The 19,121-nt window shown below is 47.8% G+C and overlaps 1 protein-coding gene across 1 annotated transcript in view; it reads right to left on the bottom strand.

Annotated features, from left to right (window-relative positions):
- LOC144488615 (uncharacterized) overlaps nt 1-19,121 on the bottom strand; it is a gene marked incomplete at its 5' end in the record, with an annotated part of 63,882 nt that overhangs the window by 27,116 nt on the left and 17,645 nt on the right. The window contains 4 exons of the mRNA XM_078206677.1: nt 1,415-1,581; nt 8,735-8,934; nt 10,857-10,975; nt 18,092-18,236. Coding sequence (XP_078062803.1) covers nt 1,415-1,581; nt 8,735-8,934; nt 10,857-10,975; nt 18,092-18,236 — 631 coding nt within the window. The remainder of the gene's footprint in view (nt 1-1,414; nt 1,582-8,734; nt 8,935-10,856; nt 10,976-18,091; nt 18,237-19,121) is intronic.

Here is a 19,121-nt window from a genome sequence, read left to right on the forward strand (position 1 = left end):
TGCAATCTCCTCCCTAGCCTCCCAGAGAATCCTGGGATAAATCCCATCCGGCCCAGGGGACTTATCTATTTTCACACTTTCCAGAATTGCTAACACCTCCTCCTTATTAACCTCAATCCCGTCTAGTCCAATAGCCTGTATCTCAGTCTTCTCCTCGACAACATTGTCTTTTTCCTGCGTGAATACTGATGAAAAATATTCATTTAGCGTCTCTCCCATCTCTTCAGGCTCCACGCACAACTTCCCACTACTGTCCTTGACTGGCCCTAACCTTACCCTAGTCGTTCTTTTATTCCTGACATACCTATAGAAAGCTTTAGGGTTTTCCTTGATCCTACCTGCCAAAGACTTCTCCTGTCCCCCTCCTGGCTCTTAACTCTCTCTTTAGGTCCTTCCTGGCTAACTTGTAACTCTCAAGCGCCCTAACTGAGCCTTCACGTCTCATCTTTACACAAATCTCCTCCTTCCTCTTCACAAGAGATTCAACGTCTTTTGTAAACCACGGTTCCCTCGCTCAACCACTTCCTCCCTGCCTGACAGGTACATACTTCTCAAGGACACGCAGTAGCTGTTCCTTGAACAAGCTCCACATTTCAATTGTGCCCATCCCCTGCAGTTTCCTTCCCCAACCTATGCCAGCTAAATCTCGCCTAATCGCATCATAATTTCCTTTCCCCCAGCTATAACTCTTGCCCTTTGGTATATACCTATCCCTTTACATTGCTAAAGTAAACGTAACCGAATTGTGGTCACTATCACCAAAGTGCTCACCTACTTCCAAATCTAACATCTGGTCTGGTTCATTACCCAGTACCAAATCCAATGTGGCCTCGCCTCTTGTTGGCCTATCTACGTACTGTGTCAGGAAACCCTCCTGCACACATTGGAGAAAAACTGACCCCTCTGAAGTACTCAAAACCGGGAATAATCACACAGCCCGGAGAGACCGGGAATAATCTCACAGCCCGGAGAGACCGGGATTAACAACACAGCCCGAAGAGACCAGGATTAATCACACAGCCCGGAGAGACCGGGAATAATCACAGAGCCCGGAGAGACCGGGATTAACAACACAGCCCGAAGAGACCGGGAATAATCACAGAGCCCGGAGAGACCGGGATTAACAACACAGCCCGGGCGCGTGTTCCGGGCCCCTTATCCACCCATCAAGGTTACTTTGTTTGACACTTTCAAATTCTTCCAAAGTGACTGAGATTAAAGAGTTTACAATTCTCATCAATCTCCTGAGTGAAGCAGTTTGTTGTTCCCCAGTATCCACTGTCGCAGTCGGGTTGGTTGGGTAGAATAAGAGCCTTCACCATACATCTTTACTGGGGCAAGCTCTCGGGATCAGCTGAGCTACAGTCAGGGCATTAGGCACAGGTTTTCCAGGGAGAGGATGGTAGGAGCTTACCCAGACTTGGTGATGGTTGCTGTGGCAGGAGGTAGCAGGTCAGCACCTTCTCACCAGTTTGCTCATCGTCCTCCGTTTGAAATTTCAGCATTGGCTGAGACTGGTTCTCCGCCAACCACAGAGCCTTCAGATTCAGATTGGTCAGAGCAAATGGCAGATTCATCAACCTGGGGAGAGATCACAGAGTGAGTAGGGGGGGGGGCGAGGAACGGAGAATTCATAATGGGGTACAAAGAAATAGCTGAGAAATTAAATTTGTACTTTGCTTCAGTCTTCACAAAGGAAAACATGAATAATGTACCAGATGTTCCGAGATAAACAAGTTTCAGTGAGGAGCTGAAGGAAATCAGCATGAGCAGAGAAATGGTTTTGGGGAAATTTGATGGGATTGAAGGTGGATAAATCTCCAGGTCCTGATAATCTTTATCCCAGAGAACTTAAGGAAGTGGCCCTGGAAATAGTAGATCCGTTGGTGGTTATTTTCCAAAATTCTTTGGACTCTGGAATAGTTCCGACAGATTGGAGGGTAGCTAATGTAAGCCCACTAATCAAAAAGGGAGGTAGAGAGAAAACAGGGAACTACAGACCAGTGAGCCTAATGTCAGTACCGGGAAGTTGCTGGAGTCCATTATCAAGGATTTCATAACTCGGCATTTGGAAGACAGTGGTATAATCAGACAAAGTCAGCATGGATTTACAAAAGGGAAATCAGGCTTGACGAATCTATTCCAATTGTAAATTGAGAGAGGTGGATACTGAATGAGATCTTGGAGTCCTCGTGCATCAGTCGCTGAAAGTAAGTGCGCAGGTACAGCAGGCAGTAAAGGCGGCAAATGGTATGTTGGCCTTCATAGCGAGAGGATTTGAGTAAAGGGTGAGGGATGTTTTGCTGCAATTGTATAGGGCATTGGTGAGGCCACACCTGGACTATTGTGTGCAGTTTTGGTGTTCTTATCTGAGGAAGGATGTCAAAGAACAAAGAACAGTACAGCACAGGAAACAGGCCCTTCGGCCCTCCAAGCCTGTGCCGCTCATTGGTCCAACTAGACCATTTGTTTGTATTCCTCCATTCCCAGAGTGCTCATGTGACTATCCAGGTAAGTCTTAAACGATGCCAGCGTGTCTGCCTCCACCACCCTACTTGGCAGCGCATTCCAGGCCCCCACCACCTTGAACCCGTGACCCCCTCATGATCGTCACCTCAGACCTGAGAAAAAGCTTCCCACTGTTCACCCTATCTATACCCTTCATAATTTTGCGCACGTCTATTAGGTCTCCCCTCATTCTCCGTCTTTCCAGGGAGAACAAGCCCAGTTTACCCAATCTCTCCTCATAGCTAAGACCCTCCATACCAGGCAACCTCCTGGTAAACCTTCTCTGCACTCTCTCTAAAGCCTCCACGTCCTTCTGGTAGTGCGGCGACCAGAATTGGACGCAGTACTCCAAATGTGGCCTAACCAGCGTTCTATACAGCTGCAACATCAGACTCCAGCTTTTATACTCCATACCCCGTCCTATAAAGGCAAGCATACCATATGCCTTCTTCACCACCTTCTCCACCTGTGCTGCTACCTTCAAGGATTTGTGGACTTGCACACCTAGGTCCCTCTGTGTTTCTATACTCCTGATGGCTCTGCCATTTATTGTATAACTCCCCACTACATTAGTTCTTCCAAAATGCATCACTTCACATTTATCTGGATTAAATTCCATCTGCCATTTCTCCGCCCAATTTTCCAGCCTATCGATATTCTGCTGTATTGTCTGACAATGTTCATCGCTATCCGCAAGTCCAGCCATCTTCGTGTCATCCGCAAACTTGCTGATAACACCAGTTACACCTTCTTCCAAATCATTTATATATATCACAAATAGCAGAGGTCCCAGTACAGAGCCCTGCGGAACACCAATGGTCACAGACCTCCAGCCGGAAAAAGACCCTTCGACTGCTACCCTCTGTCTCCTGTGGCCAAGCCAGTTTTCTACTCATCTAGCCACCTCTCCTTGTATCCCATGAGCCTTAACCTTCTTAACCAACCTGCCATGACAGACTTTGTCAAATGCCTTACTGAAATCCATATTGACGACATCCACGGTCCTTCCTTCGTCAACCGTTTTTGTCACTTCCTCAAAAAACTCCACCAAATTTGTAAGGCACGGCCTCCCTCTTACAAAACCATGCTGTCTGTCACTAATGAGATTGTTCCGTTCTAAATGCGCATACATCCTGTCTCTAAGAATCCTCTCCAACAACTTCCTTACCACGGACGTCAAGCTCACTGGCCTATAATTATCCGGGTTATCCCTGCTACCCTTCTTAAATACAGTAAGAAGTTTAACAACACCAGGTTAAAGTCCAACAGGTTTATTTGGTAGCAAAAGCGACACAAGCTTTCGAGGCTCTAAGCCCCTTCTTCAGGTGAGTGGGAATTCTGTTCACAAACAGAATTTATAAAGACACAGACTCAATTTACATGAATAATGGTTGGAATGCGAATACTTACAACTAATCCAGTCTTTAAGAAACAAAACAATGGGAGTGGAGAGAGCATCAAGACAGGCTAAAAAGATGTGTATTGTCTCCAGACAAGACAGCCAGTGAAACTCTGCAGGTCCACGCAACTGTGGGAGTTACAAATATTGTGACATGAACCCAATATCCCGGTTGAGGCCGTCCTTGTGTGTGCGGAACTTGGCTATCAGTTTCTGCTCAGCGACTCTGCGCTGTCGTGTGTCGCGAAGGCCGCCTTGGAGAACGCTTACCCGAATATCAGAGGCCGAATTCGGCCTCTGATATTCGGGTAAGCGTTCTCCAAGGCGGCCTTCGCGACACACGACAGCGCAGAGTCGCTGAGCAGAAACTGATAGCCAAGTTCCGCACACACAAGGACGGCCTCAACCGGGATATTGGGTTCATGTCACAATATTTGTAACTCCCACAGTTGCGTGGACCTGCAGAGTTTCACTGGCTGTCTTGTCTGGAGACAATACACATCTTTTTAGCCTGTCTTGATGCTCTCTCCACTCCCATTGTTTTGTTTCTTAAAGACTGGATTAGTTGTAAGTATTCGCATTCCAACCATTATTCATGTAAATTGAGTCTGTGTCTTTATAAATTCTGTTTGTGAACAGAATTCCCACTCACCTGAAGAAGGGGCTGAGAGCCTCGAAAGCTTGTGTGGCTTTTGCTACCAAATAAACCTGTTGGACTTTAACCTGGTGTTGTTAAACTTCTTACTGTGTTTACCCCAGTCCAACGCCGGCATCTCCACATCATGACCCTTCTTAAATACCACATTCGCTATCCTCCAATCCTCAGGGACCTCACCTGTGTCCAATTAAGAGACAAAGATTTCCGTCAGAGGCCCAGCAATTACACCTCTTGTCTCCCTGAACAGTCTAGGATAGATGCCATCAGGCCCTGGGGATTTGTCAGTTTTAATGTTACCTAAAAAACCTAACACTTCCTCCCTTGTAATGGAGATTCTCTCTTAACGGGTCAACACCTCCCACTGAGACACTCCCAGTCAACAAGTCCCTCTCCTTTGTGAATACCGATGCAAAGTATTCATTTAGGATCTCCCCTATTCCCTTGGGTTCTAAGCATAATTCCCCTCCTTTGTCCCCGAGAGGTCCGACTTTTTCCCTGACAACTCTTTTGTTCCTAACATAGGATTCTCCTTAATCCTGTCTGCCAAGAACATTTTGTGACCTCTTTTTGCCCTTCTAACTTCCCGTTTGAGTTCTTTCCTACTCTCTCTGTATTCCTCCAGAGCCCCATCTGTTTTCAGTTGCCTGGACCTAACGTACGCCTCTCTTTTCTTTTTGATCAGATCCTCAATTTCCCTGGTTATCCATGGCTCTCAAATCCTACCTTTCCTATCCTTCCTTTTTACAGGCACATGCCTGTCCTGCAACCTTATCAACTGTTCCTTAAAAGACTCCCACATGCCAGACGTGGACTTACCCCCGAACAGCCTCTCCCAATCAACGGCCACCAATTCCTGCCTAATCCGGCTATAGTTAGCCTTCCCCCAATTTAGCACCCTACCCTTAGGACAACATTCGTCCTTGTCCATTACTATCCTAAAGTTAACAGAGTGTGGTCACTATTTGCCACATGTTCCCCTACCGAAACTTTGACGACCTGACCGGGCTCATTTCCCAGAACTAGATCCAGTATAACCCCCTCTCTAGTTGGGCTATCTACATACTGTTCCAAAGAACCTTCCTTGCTATAGAGTGAGTGCAGCAAAGGTTTACCAGGCTGATTCCTGGGATGGTAGGTCTGTCATATGTGGACAGACTAAGTCGGTTAGGATTATATTCACTGGAGTTTAGAAGAGTGAGAGGGGATCTCATAGAAACTTATAAAATTCTAACAGGGTTAGACAGGGCAGATTCAGAAAGAATGTTCCCAATGGTGGGGGAGTCTAGAACTAGGGGTCATAGGTTGAGGATAAGGGGTAAACCTTTTAGAACTGAGGTGAGGAGAAATTTCTTCACCCAGAGGGTGGTGAATGTGTGGAATTCACTCCCACAGAATGTAGTTGAGGCCAAAACATTGCCTGATTTCAAGAAGAAATTAGATATCGCTCTTGGGGCTAAAGGGATCAAGGGATATTGGGGGGGGGGGGGGGGGGGGGGAATCGGGATATTGAATTTGATGATCAGCCATGATCAAAATGAATGGCGGATCAGGCTCGATGAGCCGAATGGTCTCCTCCTGCTTCTAGTTTCTGCCAGTGTTTAACTCCACATTCACTCCAGTTCACAGGGAACATAGAACATAGAACATAGAAAGCCACAGCACAAACAGGCCCTTCGGCCCACAAGTTGCGCCGATCACATCCCCACCTCTAGGCCTATCTATAGCCCTCAATCCCATTAAATCCCATGTACTCATCCAGAAGTCTCTTAAAAGACCCCAACGAGTTTGCCTCCACCACCACCGACGTCAGCCGATTCCACTCACCCACCACCCTCTGAGTGAAAAACTTACCCCTGACATCTCCTCTGTACCTACCCCCCAGCACCTTAAACCTGTGTCCTCTCGTAGCAACCATTTCAGCCCTTGGAAATAGCCTCTGAGAGTCTACCCTATCCAGACCTCTCAACATCTTGTAAACCTCTATCAGGTCACCTCTCATCCTTCGTCTCTCCAGGGAGAAGAGACCAAGCTCCCTCAACCTATCCTCATAAGGCATGCCCCCCAATCCAGGCAACATCCTTGTAAATCTCCTCTGCACCCTTTCAATGGCTTCAACATCTTTCCTGTAATGAGGTGACCAGAACTGCGCGCAGTACTCCAAGTGGGGTCTAACCAGGGTCCTATAAAGCTGCAGCATTATCTCCCGACTCCTAAACTCAATCCCTCGATTAATGAAGGCCAGTACGCCGTACGCCTTCTTGACCGCATCCTCCACCTGCGAGGCCGATTTAAGAGTCCTATGGACCCGGACCCCAAGGTCCTTCTGATCCTCTACACTGCTAAGAATGGTACCCTTCATATTATACTGCTGCTTCATCCCATTGGATCTGCCAAAATGGATCACCACACACTTATCCGGGTTGAAGTCCATCTGCCACTTCTCCGCCCAGTCTTGCATTCTATCTATGTCTCGCTGCAACTTCTGACATCCCTCCAAACTATCCACAACACCACCTACCTTGGTGTCGTCAGCAAACTTACCAACCCATCCCTCCACTTCCTCATCCAGGTCATTTATGAAAATGACAAACAGCAAGGGTCCCAGAACAGATCCCTGGGGCACTCCACTGGTCACTGACCTCCATGCAGAGAAAGACCCCTCCACAGCCACTCTCTGCCTTCTGCAGGCAAGCCAGTTCTGGATCCACAAGGCAACAGCCCCTTGGATCCCATGCCCTCTCACTTTCTCAAGAAGTCTTGCATGGGGGACCTTATCGAACGCCTTGCTGAAGTCCATATAGACCACATCCACCGCTCTTCCTTCGTCAATGTGTTTGGTCACATTTTCAAAGAACTCAACCAGGCTCGTAAGGCACAACCTGCCCTTGACAAAGCCGTGCTGACTACTTTTGATCATACTAAACTTCTCTAGATGATCATAAATCCTGTCTCTCAGGATCCTCTCCATCAACTTACCAACCACTGAGGTTAGACTCACCGGTCGGTAATTTCCCGGGCTGTCCCTGTTCCCTTTCTTGAATATAGGGACCACATCTGCAATCCTCCAATCCTCCGGAACCTCTCCCGTCTCCATCGACGATGCAAAGATCATCGCCAAAGGCTCCGCAATCTCCTCCCTCGCCTCCCACAGTAACCTGGGGTACATCCCATCCGGTCCCGGCGACTTACCAACCTTGATGCCATTCAATAGTTCCAACACATCCTCTTTCTTTATGTCCACATGCTCGATCCTTTCTGTCCACCGCAAACCAGCAGTACAACCACCCAGATCCCTTTCCACCGTGAATACCGAGGTAAAGTATTCATTAAGCACCTCCGCCATTTCTAACGGTTCCGCACAAACTTTTCCCCCTTCACCTTTTAAGGGTCCTATGCCTTCACATCTCATCCTTTTACTCTTGACATATTTGTAGAAAGCCTTGGGATTCTCCTTAATCTTACCCGCCAAGGCCTTCTCATGACCCCTTCTCGCTCTCCTAATTTCCTTCTTAAGCTCCTTCCTACATCCCGTATACTCCTCTAAATCCTTAACACCTCCTAGCTCTCTGAACCTTCTGTACGCCTCTCTTTTCTTATTCACCAGGTTCATCACAACCTTCGTGCACCACGGTTCCCGTACCCTACCAACACCCCCCTGTCTCATCGGAACGTTGTCATGCAGAGCTCCAGACAAACATTCCTTGAAAATCCTCCACTTTCCTTCGGTACTTTTCCCCAAGAATGCCTCCTTCCAATTTACCCGTCTAATTTCCTCCCTGATGACACTGTATTTCCCTTTACTCCAGAGAAACACTTTCCTAGCCTGCCTGATCCTATCTCTTTCCAATGCTATCGTGAAGGAGATAGAATTATGATCGCTATCCCCAAGATGCTCACCCACCGAGAGATCCTCCACCTGTCCAGGTTCATTAGCCAGCACCAATGTTTAACAAAGTGTTTAACTCCACATTCACTCCAGTTCATAGGGCAGTAACTCCACATTCACTCCAGTTCACAGGACAGTAACTCCACATTCACTCCAGTTCACAGGACAGTAACTCCACATTCACTCTAGTTCACAGGACAGTAACTCCACATTCACTCCAGTTCACAGGACAGTAACTCCACATTCACTCCAGTTCACAGGGCAGTGATTAACTTGACCATACCTGTTTCCAGCCACATCCAGGACATGTATCTCAGATGCCTTTGCAAGTTCAGGAGGGAGATGTGTTAAGCGGTTGTCACGGAGACTCAGCACATTTAAACTCACACAGCCTCCTAATTCAGCTGGGAAAGATATCAGCCGGTTCCGATCCACATTCAAGTTTGTTAGTTTCTTCAGCTTTCCAATAGATTTGGGGAGGGCCTGAAATTAACCCAGAAAAGAAGGACGTGGATTTATTCATGGACATCCCCAGCACCTTTCACAATAAAAGGAGGTCTGAACACCAAATAATTACTGGATAAGATTCTGAGTAGAATTCCCTTGCTGAGCCGTTTTTATCCAACCAATGGCCCAGACAGTCAAACAAAGAGAATTCCAACACTCCCTCAGTACTAACCCTCTGACAGTGTGGCACTCTCTCAGTACTGACCCTCTGACAGTGCGGCACTCCCTCAGTACTGACCCTCTGACAGTGTGGCACTCTCTCAGTACTGACCCTCTGACAGTGCGGCACTCCCTCAGTACTGACCCTCTGACGGTGCAGCACTCCCTCAGCACTGACCCTCTGACAGTGTGGCACTCCCTCAGCACTGACCCTCTGACAGTGTGGCACTCTCTCAGTACTGACCCTCTGACAGTGCGGCACTCCCTCAGTACTGACCCTCTGACAGTGTGGCACTCTCTCAGTACTGACAGTCTGACAGTGCAGCACTCCCTCAGCACTGACCCTCTGACAGTGCGGCACTCCCTCAGTACTGACCCCCTGACAGTGCGGCACTCCCTCAGTACTGACAGTCTGACAGTGCAGCACTCCCTCAGTACTGACAGTCTGACAGTGCGGCACTCCCTCAGCACTGACCCTCTGACAGTGCAGCACTCCCTCAGTACTGACCCTCTGACAGTGCGGCACTTCCTCAGTATTGACCCTCTGACAGTGCGGCACTCCCTCAGTACTGACCCTCTGACAGTGCGGCACTCCCTCAGTACTGACCCTCTGACAGTGCGGCACTCCCTCAGTACTGTCCCTCTGACAGTGCGGCACTCCCTCAGTACTGACCCTCTGACAGTGCGGCACTCCCTCAGCACTGACCCTCTGACAGTGCGGCGCTCCATCAGCACTGACCCTCTGACAGTGCGGCGCTCCATCAGCACTGACCCTCTGACAGTGCAGCACTCCCTCAGCACTGACCCTCTGACAGTGCGGCACTGCCTCAGTACTGACCCCCTGACAGTGCGGCACTCCCTCAGTACTGACAGTCTGACAGTGCAGCACTCCCTCAGTACTGACAGTCTGACAGTGTGGCACTCCCTCAGCACTGACCCTCTGACAGTGCAGCACTCCCTCAGTACTGACCCTCTGACAGTGCAGCACTCCCTCAGTACTGACCCTCTGACAGTGCGGCACTCCTCAGTATTGACCCTCTGACAGTGCGGCACTCCCTCAGTACTGACCCTCTGACAGTGCGGCACTCCCTCAGTACTGTCCCTCTGACAGTGCGGCACTCCCTCAGTACTGACCCTCTGACAGTGCGGCACTCCCTCAGCACTGACCCTCTGACAGTGCGGCGCTCCATCAGCACTGACCCTCTGACAGTGCGGCGCTCCATCAGCACTGACCCTCTGACAGTGCAGCACTCCCTCAGCACTGACCCTCTGACAGTGCAGCACTCCCTCAGCACTGAGCCTCTGACAGTGCAGCACTCCCTCAGCACTGACCCTCTGACAGTGCGGCACTCCCTCAGCACTGACCCTCTGACAGTGCAGCACTCCCTCAGCACTGACCCTCTGACAGTGCGGCATTCCCTCAGCACTGACCCTCTGACAGTACAGCATTCCCTCAGTACTGACCCTCTGACAGTGCAGCACTCCCTCAGCACTGACCCTCTGACAGTGCAGCACTCCCTCAGCACTGACCCTCTGACAGTGCGGCATTCCCTCAGCACTCACCCTCTGACAGTGCGGCACTCCCTCAGTATTGACCCTCTGACAGTGCGGCACCAGGGCCCCTGTATCGAAGTGTCCACGCTACCCATTGCAGCTGCTACTTAGCCTGGATGGTATTGAAAAGGCTGCTGAGCTGGGCCTGAAGATTGCACGAACAGCTCGGCGCAGTGCCCACTTACCGTCAGCAGGTTCTCAGTGAGGATCAGCTCTGTCAGATGTGTGCATTCACCCACTGCCTCCGTTAATTGTGTTAACCGATTCTGATCCACCTTCAGAATGGACAACTGCTTCAACTGACCTGGAAACGCAACAAGATTGTCAAAAAAAACCCAGATTGACCACAACTTCATAAGATATAGGAGCAGAATCAGGCCATTCGGCCCATCGAGTCCGCTCTGCCATTCGATCATGGCTGATATGCTCCTCATCCACATTTTCCTGCCTTCTCCCCATCACCCTTCAACCCATTCCCAATTGAAAATCTGTCTAACTCCTCCTTAAATTTACTCACTGTCCCAGCATCCACCGCACTTTGGGGCAGCGAATTCCACAGATTCACAATCCTTTGGGAGAAGTAGTTTCTCCTCAACTCTGTTTTAAATTTGCTGCTCCTTATCCTCAGACTAGAATGCCCCACCAGCGGGAGCATCCGCTCCACGTCCACTTCATCCATACCTTCTATCATCTTGTATACCTCAAATTGATCTCCCCTCATTCTTCTAAATTCCGGAGAGTATCGGCCTAAACTGTTCAATCGCTCTTCATACGACAAACCCCTCATCTCTGGAATCAATCTAGTGAACCTCCTCTGAACTGCCTCCAATGCCACTACATCTTTCCTCAAATAAGGGGACTAAAACTGTGCACAATACTCCAGGTGCGGCCTCACCAATGCCTTGTATAGTTGCAGCAATACTTCCTTATCTTTATATTCTATTCCTTTAGCTATAAATGCCAACATTCCATTCGCTTGGGTTGGTAAGTTTGCTGACGACACCAAGGTAGGTGGTGTTGTGGATAGTTTGGAGGGATGTCAGAAGTTGCAGCGAGACATAGATAGAATGCAAGACTGGGCGGAGAAGTGGCAGATGGACTTCAACCCGGATAAGTGTGTGGTGATCCATTTTGGCAGATCCAATGGGATGAAGCAGCAGTATAATATGAAGGGTACCATTCTTAGCAGTGTAGAGGATCAGAAGGACCTTGGGGTCCGGGTCCATAGGACTCTTAAATCGGCCTCGCAGGTGGAGGATGCGGTCAAGAAGGCGTACGGCGTACTGGCCTTCATTAATCGAGGGATTGAGTTTAGGAGTCGGGAGATAATGCTGCAGCTTTATAGGACCCTGGTTAGACCCCACTTGGAGTACTGCGCGCAGTTCTGGTCACCTCATTACAGGAAAGATGTTGAAGCCATTGAAAGGGTGCAGAGGAGATTTACAAGGATGTTGCCTGGATTGGGGGGCATGCCTTATGAGGATAGGTTGAGGGAGCTTGGTCTCTTCTCCCTGGAGAGACGAAGGATGAGAGGTGACCTGATAGAGGTTTACAAGATGTTGAGAGGTCTGGATAGGGTAGACTCTCAGAGGCTATTTCCAAGGGCTGAAATGGTTGCTACGAGAGGACACAGGTTTAAGGTGCTGGGGGGTAGGTACAGAGGAGATGTCAGGGGTAAGTTTTTCACTCAGAGGGTGGTGGGTGAGTGGAATCGGCTGACGTCGGTGGTGGTGGAGGCAAACTCGTTGGGGTCTTTTAAGAGACTTCTGGATGAGTACATGGGATTTAATGGGATTGAGGGCTATAGATAGGCCTAGAGGTGGGGATGGGATCGGCGCAACCTGTGGGCCGAAGGGCCTGTTTGTGCTGTGGCTTTCTATGTTCTATGTTCTATGTTCTATTATCTGCTGTAGCTGCATGCTGGTTTTCTGTGACTCATGAACGAGGACACCCAGATCCCTCTGCACCGGAGCACCCTGAAATCTTTCCCATTTAGATAATAACTCACTTTCCCATTTTTCTGGCCAATATGGATGACCTCACACTTAGAACCATAGAACCATAGAAAATTACAGCTCAGAAACAGGCCTGTTGGCCCTTCTTGTCTGTGCCGAACCATTTTTTGCCTAGTCCCACTGACCTGCACTTGGACCATATCCTTCCATGAACGCGTCCAAGTTTTTCTTAAATGTTAAAAGTGACCCCGCATTTACCACTTTATCCGGCAGCTCATTCCACACTCCCACCACTCTCTGCGTGAAGAAGCCCCACCTAATATTCCCTTTAAACTTTTCTCCTTTCACCCTCAACCCATGCCCTCTGGTTTTTTTCTCCCCTAGCCTCAGCGGAAAAAGCCTGCTTGCATTCACTCTATCGATACCCATCAAAATCTTATACACCTCTATCAAATCTCCCCTCTATCTTCTACGCTCCAGGGAATAAAGTCCCAACCTATTCAATCTCTCTCTGTAACTCAGCTTCTCAAGTCCCGGCAACATCCTTGTGAACCTTCTCTGCACTCTTTCAACCTTATTTACATCCTTCCTGTAACTAGGTGACCAAAACTGTACACAATACTCCAAATTCGGCCTCATCAATGCCTTATATAACCTTACCATAACACTCCAACTTTTATACTCGATACTCCGATTTATAAAGGCCAATGTACCAAAGGCACTCTTTACGACCCTATCCACCTGTGACGTCACTTTTAGGGAATTCTGTACCTGTATTCCCAGATCCCTCTGCTCAACTGCACTCTTCAGAGTCCTACTATTTACCCTGTACATTCTACTTTGGTTTGTCCTTCCAATGTGCAATATCTCACACTTGTCTGCGTTAAATTCCATTTGCCATTTTTCAGCCCATTTTTCTAGTTGGTCCAAATCCCTCTGCAAGCTTTGAAAACCTTCCACACTGTCCACTACACCTCCAATCTTTGTATCATCAGCAAACTTGCTGATCCAATTTACCACATTATCATCCAGATCATTGATATAGATGACAAACGACAATGGACCCAACACCGATCCCTGCGGCACACCACTAGTCACAGGCCTCCACTCAGAGAAGCAATCCTCCACAACCACTCTCTGTCTTCTTCCATTGATGTGGAGATGCCGGCGTTGAACTGGGGTAAGCACAGTAAGAGGTCTCACAACACCAGGTTAAAGTCCAACAGGTTTATTTGGTAGCAAATACCATAAGCTTTCGGAGCAATGCTCCTTCGTCAGATGGAGTGGTCTGCAGAGACCACTCCATCTGACGAAGGAGCATTGCTCCGAAAGCTTATGGTATTTGCTACCAAATAAACCTGTTGGACTTTAACCTGGTGTTGTGAGACTTCTTACTGTTCTTCCATTGAGCCAGTGTCTTATCCAATTTACTACCTCCCCATGTATACCTAGCGACTGAACCTTCCTAACTAACCTCCCATGAGGGACCTTGTCAAAGGCCTTGCTGAAATCCAGGTAGACAACATCCACCGCCTTCCCTTCATCCACTTTCCTGGTAACCTCCTCGAAAAACTCTAATAGATTGGTCAAACATGACCTACCACGCACAAAGCCATGTTGACTCTCCCTAATAAGTCCCTGTCTATCCAAATATTTGTAGATCCTATCCCTTATCACACCTTCCAATAACTTGCCCACCACCGACGTCAAACTTACTGGCCTATAATTTCCCGGATTTCTTTTGGAACCTTTTTTAAACAACGGAACAACATGAGCCACCCTCCAATCATCCGGCACCTCCCCCGTGAATACTGACATTTTAAATATGTCTGCCAGGGCCCCTGCAAGTTCAACACTCGCTTCCCTCAAGGTCCGTGGGAGTACCCTGTCCGGTCCTGGGGATTTATCCACTCTGATTTGCCTCAAGACAGCGAGCACCTTCTCCCCTTTAATCTGTAAAGGTTCCATGACCTCCCTACCTGTTTGCCCTATTTCCGTAGACTCCATGCCCGTTTCCTCAGTAAATACGGATGCAAAAAAACCATTTAGTATTTCCCCCATCTCTTTTGGTTCCATACACAGTCTACCACTCTGGTCTTCAAGAGGACCAATTTTATCCCTCACTATCCTTTTGCTCCTAACATACCTATAGAAGCTCTTTGGATTTTCCTTCACTCTGTCTGCCAAAGAAACCTCATGTCTTCTTTTAGCCCTCCAGATTTCCCTCTCAAGTCGCTTCTTGCACTTTTTATACTCCTCGAGCATCTGATCTGTTCTTTGCTGCCTGTACATTTCATACAACTCTCTCTTCCTCTTAATCAGTGTTACAATCTCCCTCCAGAACCAAGGTTCCTTATTCCTATTTACTTTGCCTTTAATCCTGACAGGAACATACAAACTCTGCACTCTCAAAATTTCTCCTTTGAAGGCCTCCCACTTTCCATTTACATCCTTACCAGAGAACAGCCTGTGCCAATCCACACTTCCCAGATCCCTTCTCATTTCATCAAATTTGGCCTTTTTCCAGTTCAGAATTTCAACCCGGGGACCAGATCTATCCTTATCCATGATCAGGTTGAAACTAATGGCATTATGATCACTGGATCCAAAGTGTTCCCTCACACTCACATCCATCACCTGCCCTAACTCATTTCCCAACAGGAGATCCAATATCTCATCCTCTCTAGTTGGCAACGCTATATACTGATGTAGAAAATTCTCCTGAACACATTTTACAAACTCTACCCCATCTAAACCTGGACTTATGTGACCAGGTTCCAAATCTCCTAACCCACAGACCACAGTCAGTAAGGATCGGCAACAACACCTCCTCCACGATCATCCTCAACACCGGTGCCCCACAAGGTTGTGTTCTCAGCCCCCTACTATACTCCTTATACACCTATGACTGTGCGGCCAAATTCCCTCTGACTCGATTTTCAAGTTTGCTGATGACACCACCGTAGTGGGTCGGATCTCAAACAATGACGAGACAGAGTACAGGAATGAGATAGAGAATCTGGTGAACTGGTGCGGCAACAATAATCTCTCCCTCAATGTCAACAAAATGAAGGAGATTGTCATCGACTTCAGGAAGCGTAAAGGAGGAACATGCCCGTCTGCATCAGCAGGGACGAAGTAGAAATGGTCGAGAGCTTCAAGATTTTAGGTGATCAGATCACCAACAACCTGTCCTGGTCCCCCCATGCTGACACTATAGTTAAGAAAGCCCATCAACACCTCTACTTTCTCAGAAGACTAAGGAAATTTGGCATGTCAGCTACGACTCTCACCAACTTTTACAGATGCATCATAGAAAGCATTCTTTCTGGTTGTATCACAGCTTGGTATGGCTCCTGCTCTGCCCAAGACCGCAAGGTACTACAAAAGGTCGTGAATGTAGCCCAATCCATCACGCAAACCAGCCTCCCATCCATTGACTCTGTCTACACTTCCTGCTGCCTCGGCAAAGCAGCCAGCATAATTATGGACCCCACGCATCCCGGACATTCTCTCTTCCACTGTCGGGAAAAAGATACAAAAGTCTGGGGTCACGTCCCAACCGACTCAAGAGCAGCTTCTTCCCTGCTGCTGTCAGACTTTTGAATGGACTTACCTTGCATTAAGTTGATCTTTCTCTGAACCCTAGCTATGACTGTAACACTACATTCTGCACTCTCTCGTTTCCTTCTCTGTGAACGGTATGCTTTGTCTGCATAGCGCGCAAGGAACAATACTTTTCACTGTATACTGATACATGTGACAATAATAAATCTCAGCTCAATATCCAATTGATGGAGACAACTTCCATCAAACAGGACAAGGCAGCCAGATGGCTGATTAACTCTTGCCCACCCTCCCCATGGAGTGCCAGCCTCCGTCTTCATTGTTAGGGAATAGAGCTGGTTTAAATATATATTGATTTGTATGTATTTAAAAAATAAGGCATAAATTTAGCATTAATTTGTGTTACTGTATTTATGTCCAAATAAAGGGTTAAACTTTTAGTTAGCTTTATGTTAAACAAAGATGCCTGCATGTCTTTGGGTTTTAGCTCCACTTTAGACTTTGCCTGCATTGTTATTGAGGTTTTATGGTGTAAAAACAATTAGAAATTAAAAAACTAAGCTGTTGCTTGGCAACCAGAAGCTGTCTCTATATAGTAGAAACATTTGTGTTCAGTTTGAAGCAGCTGATGCTATTCACAGAAGCTGTCAATGTCGGCAGGACAATACAGGATGTGGGAAACAAGTCCCAGACGCTAAAGAACAGCCAGAAATCAGGGAATGACTGATCCTGGAAATTAAAGGAGTAAAAAACAGAAATCTAGGAAAGGGTTCTGTTCAGTGGATTCAGGAGCAGAGACAAAGGTTCCCAGTTAAAGACAGAACTGCAAGGTACAGACCCGGTGATGTTGCCTAGTGAGAAGGCAGATATCTGGAGTAACCTTAAGGTTGGAGGCACCTTAACACAGCCTGTGAAGCAATAGTGTTTGGTTGGTGTGGCTGGTATCTGATAGATTGCACGGAAGCATGAACGCACATGGCAATCCAGGGCAGAGGAATACTGAAAGGCTGAAATCCTTGATGTGGATCCTTGGTGAAGGCATCCGAAGGAAAGCATGGCGTGGGAGAAGATTCCAAAGTGTGTTCTTCTGGAGTGAAATTTGCAAACACTCATGTGAAAGTCAGAATTCCAGTCTGGGAGAACTGATGAGAAATCTACAGAAGTTGTCATAGAGTTTAACAGCACAGAGAGAGGCCCTTCAGCCCATCGTGTTGGGTGGAGCTGCCACTTGGTTTCAGAGTGTGGTGTGCCTGACCACATTTCACCTAAAAGACCATAAGACGTAGGGAGCAGAAGTAGGCCATTCGGCCCATCGAATCTGCTCTGTTATTCAACAAGATCATGATTGATCTGATGTGATAATCCTCAACTCCACTTTCCTGCCTTATCCCCATAACCCTCGATTCCCTTACTGAGTAAAAACCTCTCTGTCTTGAACAGATTTAACGACCCAGCCTCGACAGCCAAAATTTCCACAGATTCACTGCCCTCTGAGAGAAGAAATTCCTCCTCATCTCTGCCTGTTGGTTAACATGGACTGCATATTTACTTGATAACATTAGAGTATAAGGTATGTTTTGTAATATGTGTAAACCTTACAAAGCTGTTTATAAAGCTCTAGCTGGGGTGAAGGATTAGTTATTATATTCTTGTTTAAACAATGTTTTCTTTTCTTAAAAGTTAGTCAGCTTTCCTGTGATCCATTTTTATAATCTATTGAGCCAGAGTTCCGATCTGGAAGCAGACTGCCCAGTACTAACACCATGGACTGCCAAGCCCCCTGCCCCCTCCCCGTGCCCCTCAGCCCCCGTGGCGCCATCCCCATGGAGTGCCAATTCCCCTGTCCCCCTCCCCGTGGACCAGGCGTCCCTGCACATTAACCTGCAAACAGTACTCACCAATGCCATCAGGTATTGACTCCAGTGGGTTCTGAGAGAGCAGCAGATCAGTCAGCGCCACCAGTCCACTGAGCTCATTTGGGAGCATCTCCAGTTTATTTTCCGAAACATCCAAGCAGACAAGGCGTCTCAGGTTTCCCAATTCCTAAAATAAGGAACAGAGCAGGACACTCAGTCAGGACTAATCCCACTTCATTCTCACCACACCCCATTCATAACCTACCTGTGGAACAATCAGAAAATGGCTATCGTCTTCCATTCACAAGCTGCTTGCACAGCCATGCCTCATGGCTATTGCCCCAGCACTTGCTGCACAGGGAGCAGCACTCCAAAAACAGTATGAATCATCTGGTGACATTGATAGACAGACCATTTCACCTAGTCTCTCCATGCTGCGCACTGTGGCCAGTGGGGAGGATAGGACAGCGGGGCTCAATCTCACTCGTTCCAGTCGGAGGTGTTAGAGCCCGATTAACCGAATTGGAGAAGCCCAAAAATCAGCTACATTAAATCACCCATCAGCCACCCTGAACCAAATTACCCATCACCTGCTCCAAGTAGCGAGGACACCATAAGAAAAGAAAATGCTATTCCCTAACAAACTGAAAAAACAATGGCAGCAACACATAAAACACAGCATTCCAGATCCATCCCAGATCACTGAACTGGAGAAAGCACAAAGTGGAACTGACAATGGTTCTCTGCAATAAGGAGTGGGAGTCCAGGCGGCTGAGTTTCCTGCCTGGTGCCAGGAACCAGGACATCTGCTTCAGGTTGGAGAAGACGTTGAAGTTGGAGGAGGATCCAGCGGACGGGGCCCATGTTGGTACAAGATAGCCAGGAAGAAGAAGGAGGTTCTGCATAATGAGAAGCTAGGAGCCAAATTAAGAAGCAGAACCTCAAACGTAATCATTAAATTAAATCAGATTGGAGAAATAAATACCTGGTTCAAAGACTGGTGCAGGAGAAGTGGGTTCCTGTTCGTGGGGCACTGGCACCTGTACTGGGGAAAGTGGGATCTGTACCATTG

Source organism: Mustelus asterias, unplaced genomic scaffold, assembly GCF_964213995.1.
Source record: "Mustelus asterias unplaced genomic scaffold, sMusAst1.hap1.1 HAP1_SCAFFOLD_1711, whole genome shotgun sequence".
Classification (NCBI taxonomy): Eukaryota; Metazoa; Chordata; class Chondrichthyes; order Carcharhiniformes; family Triakidae; genus Mustelus; species Mustelus asterias.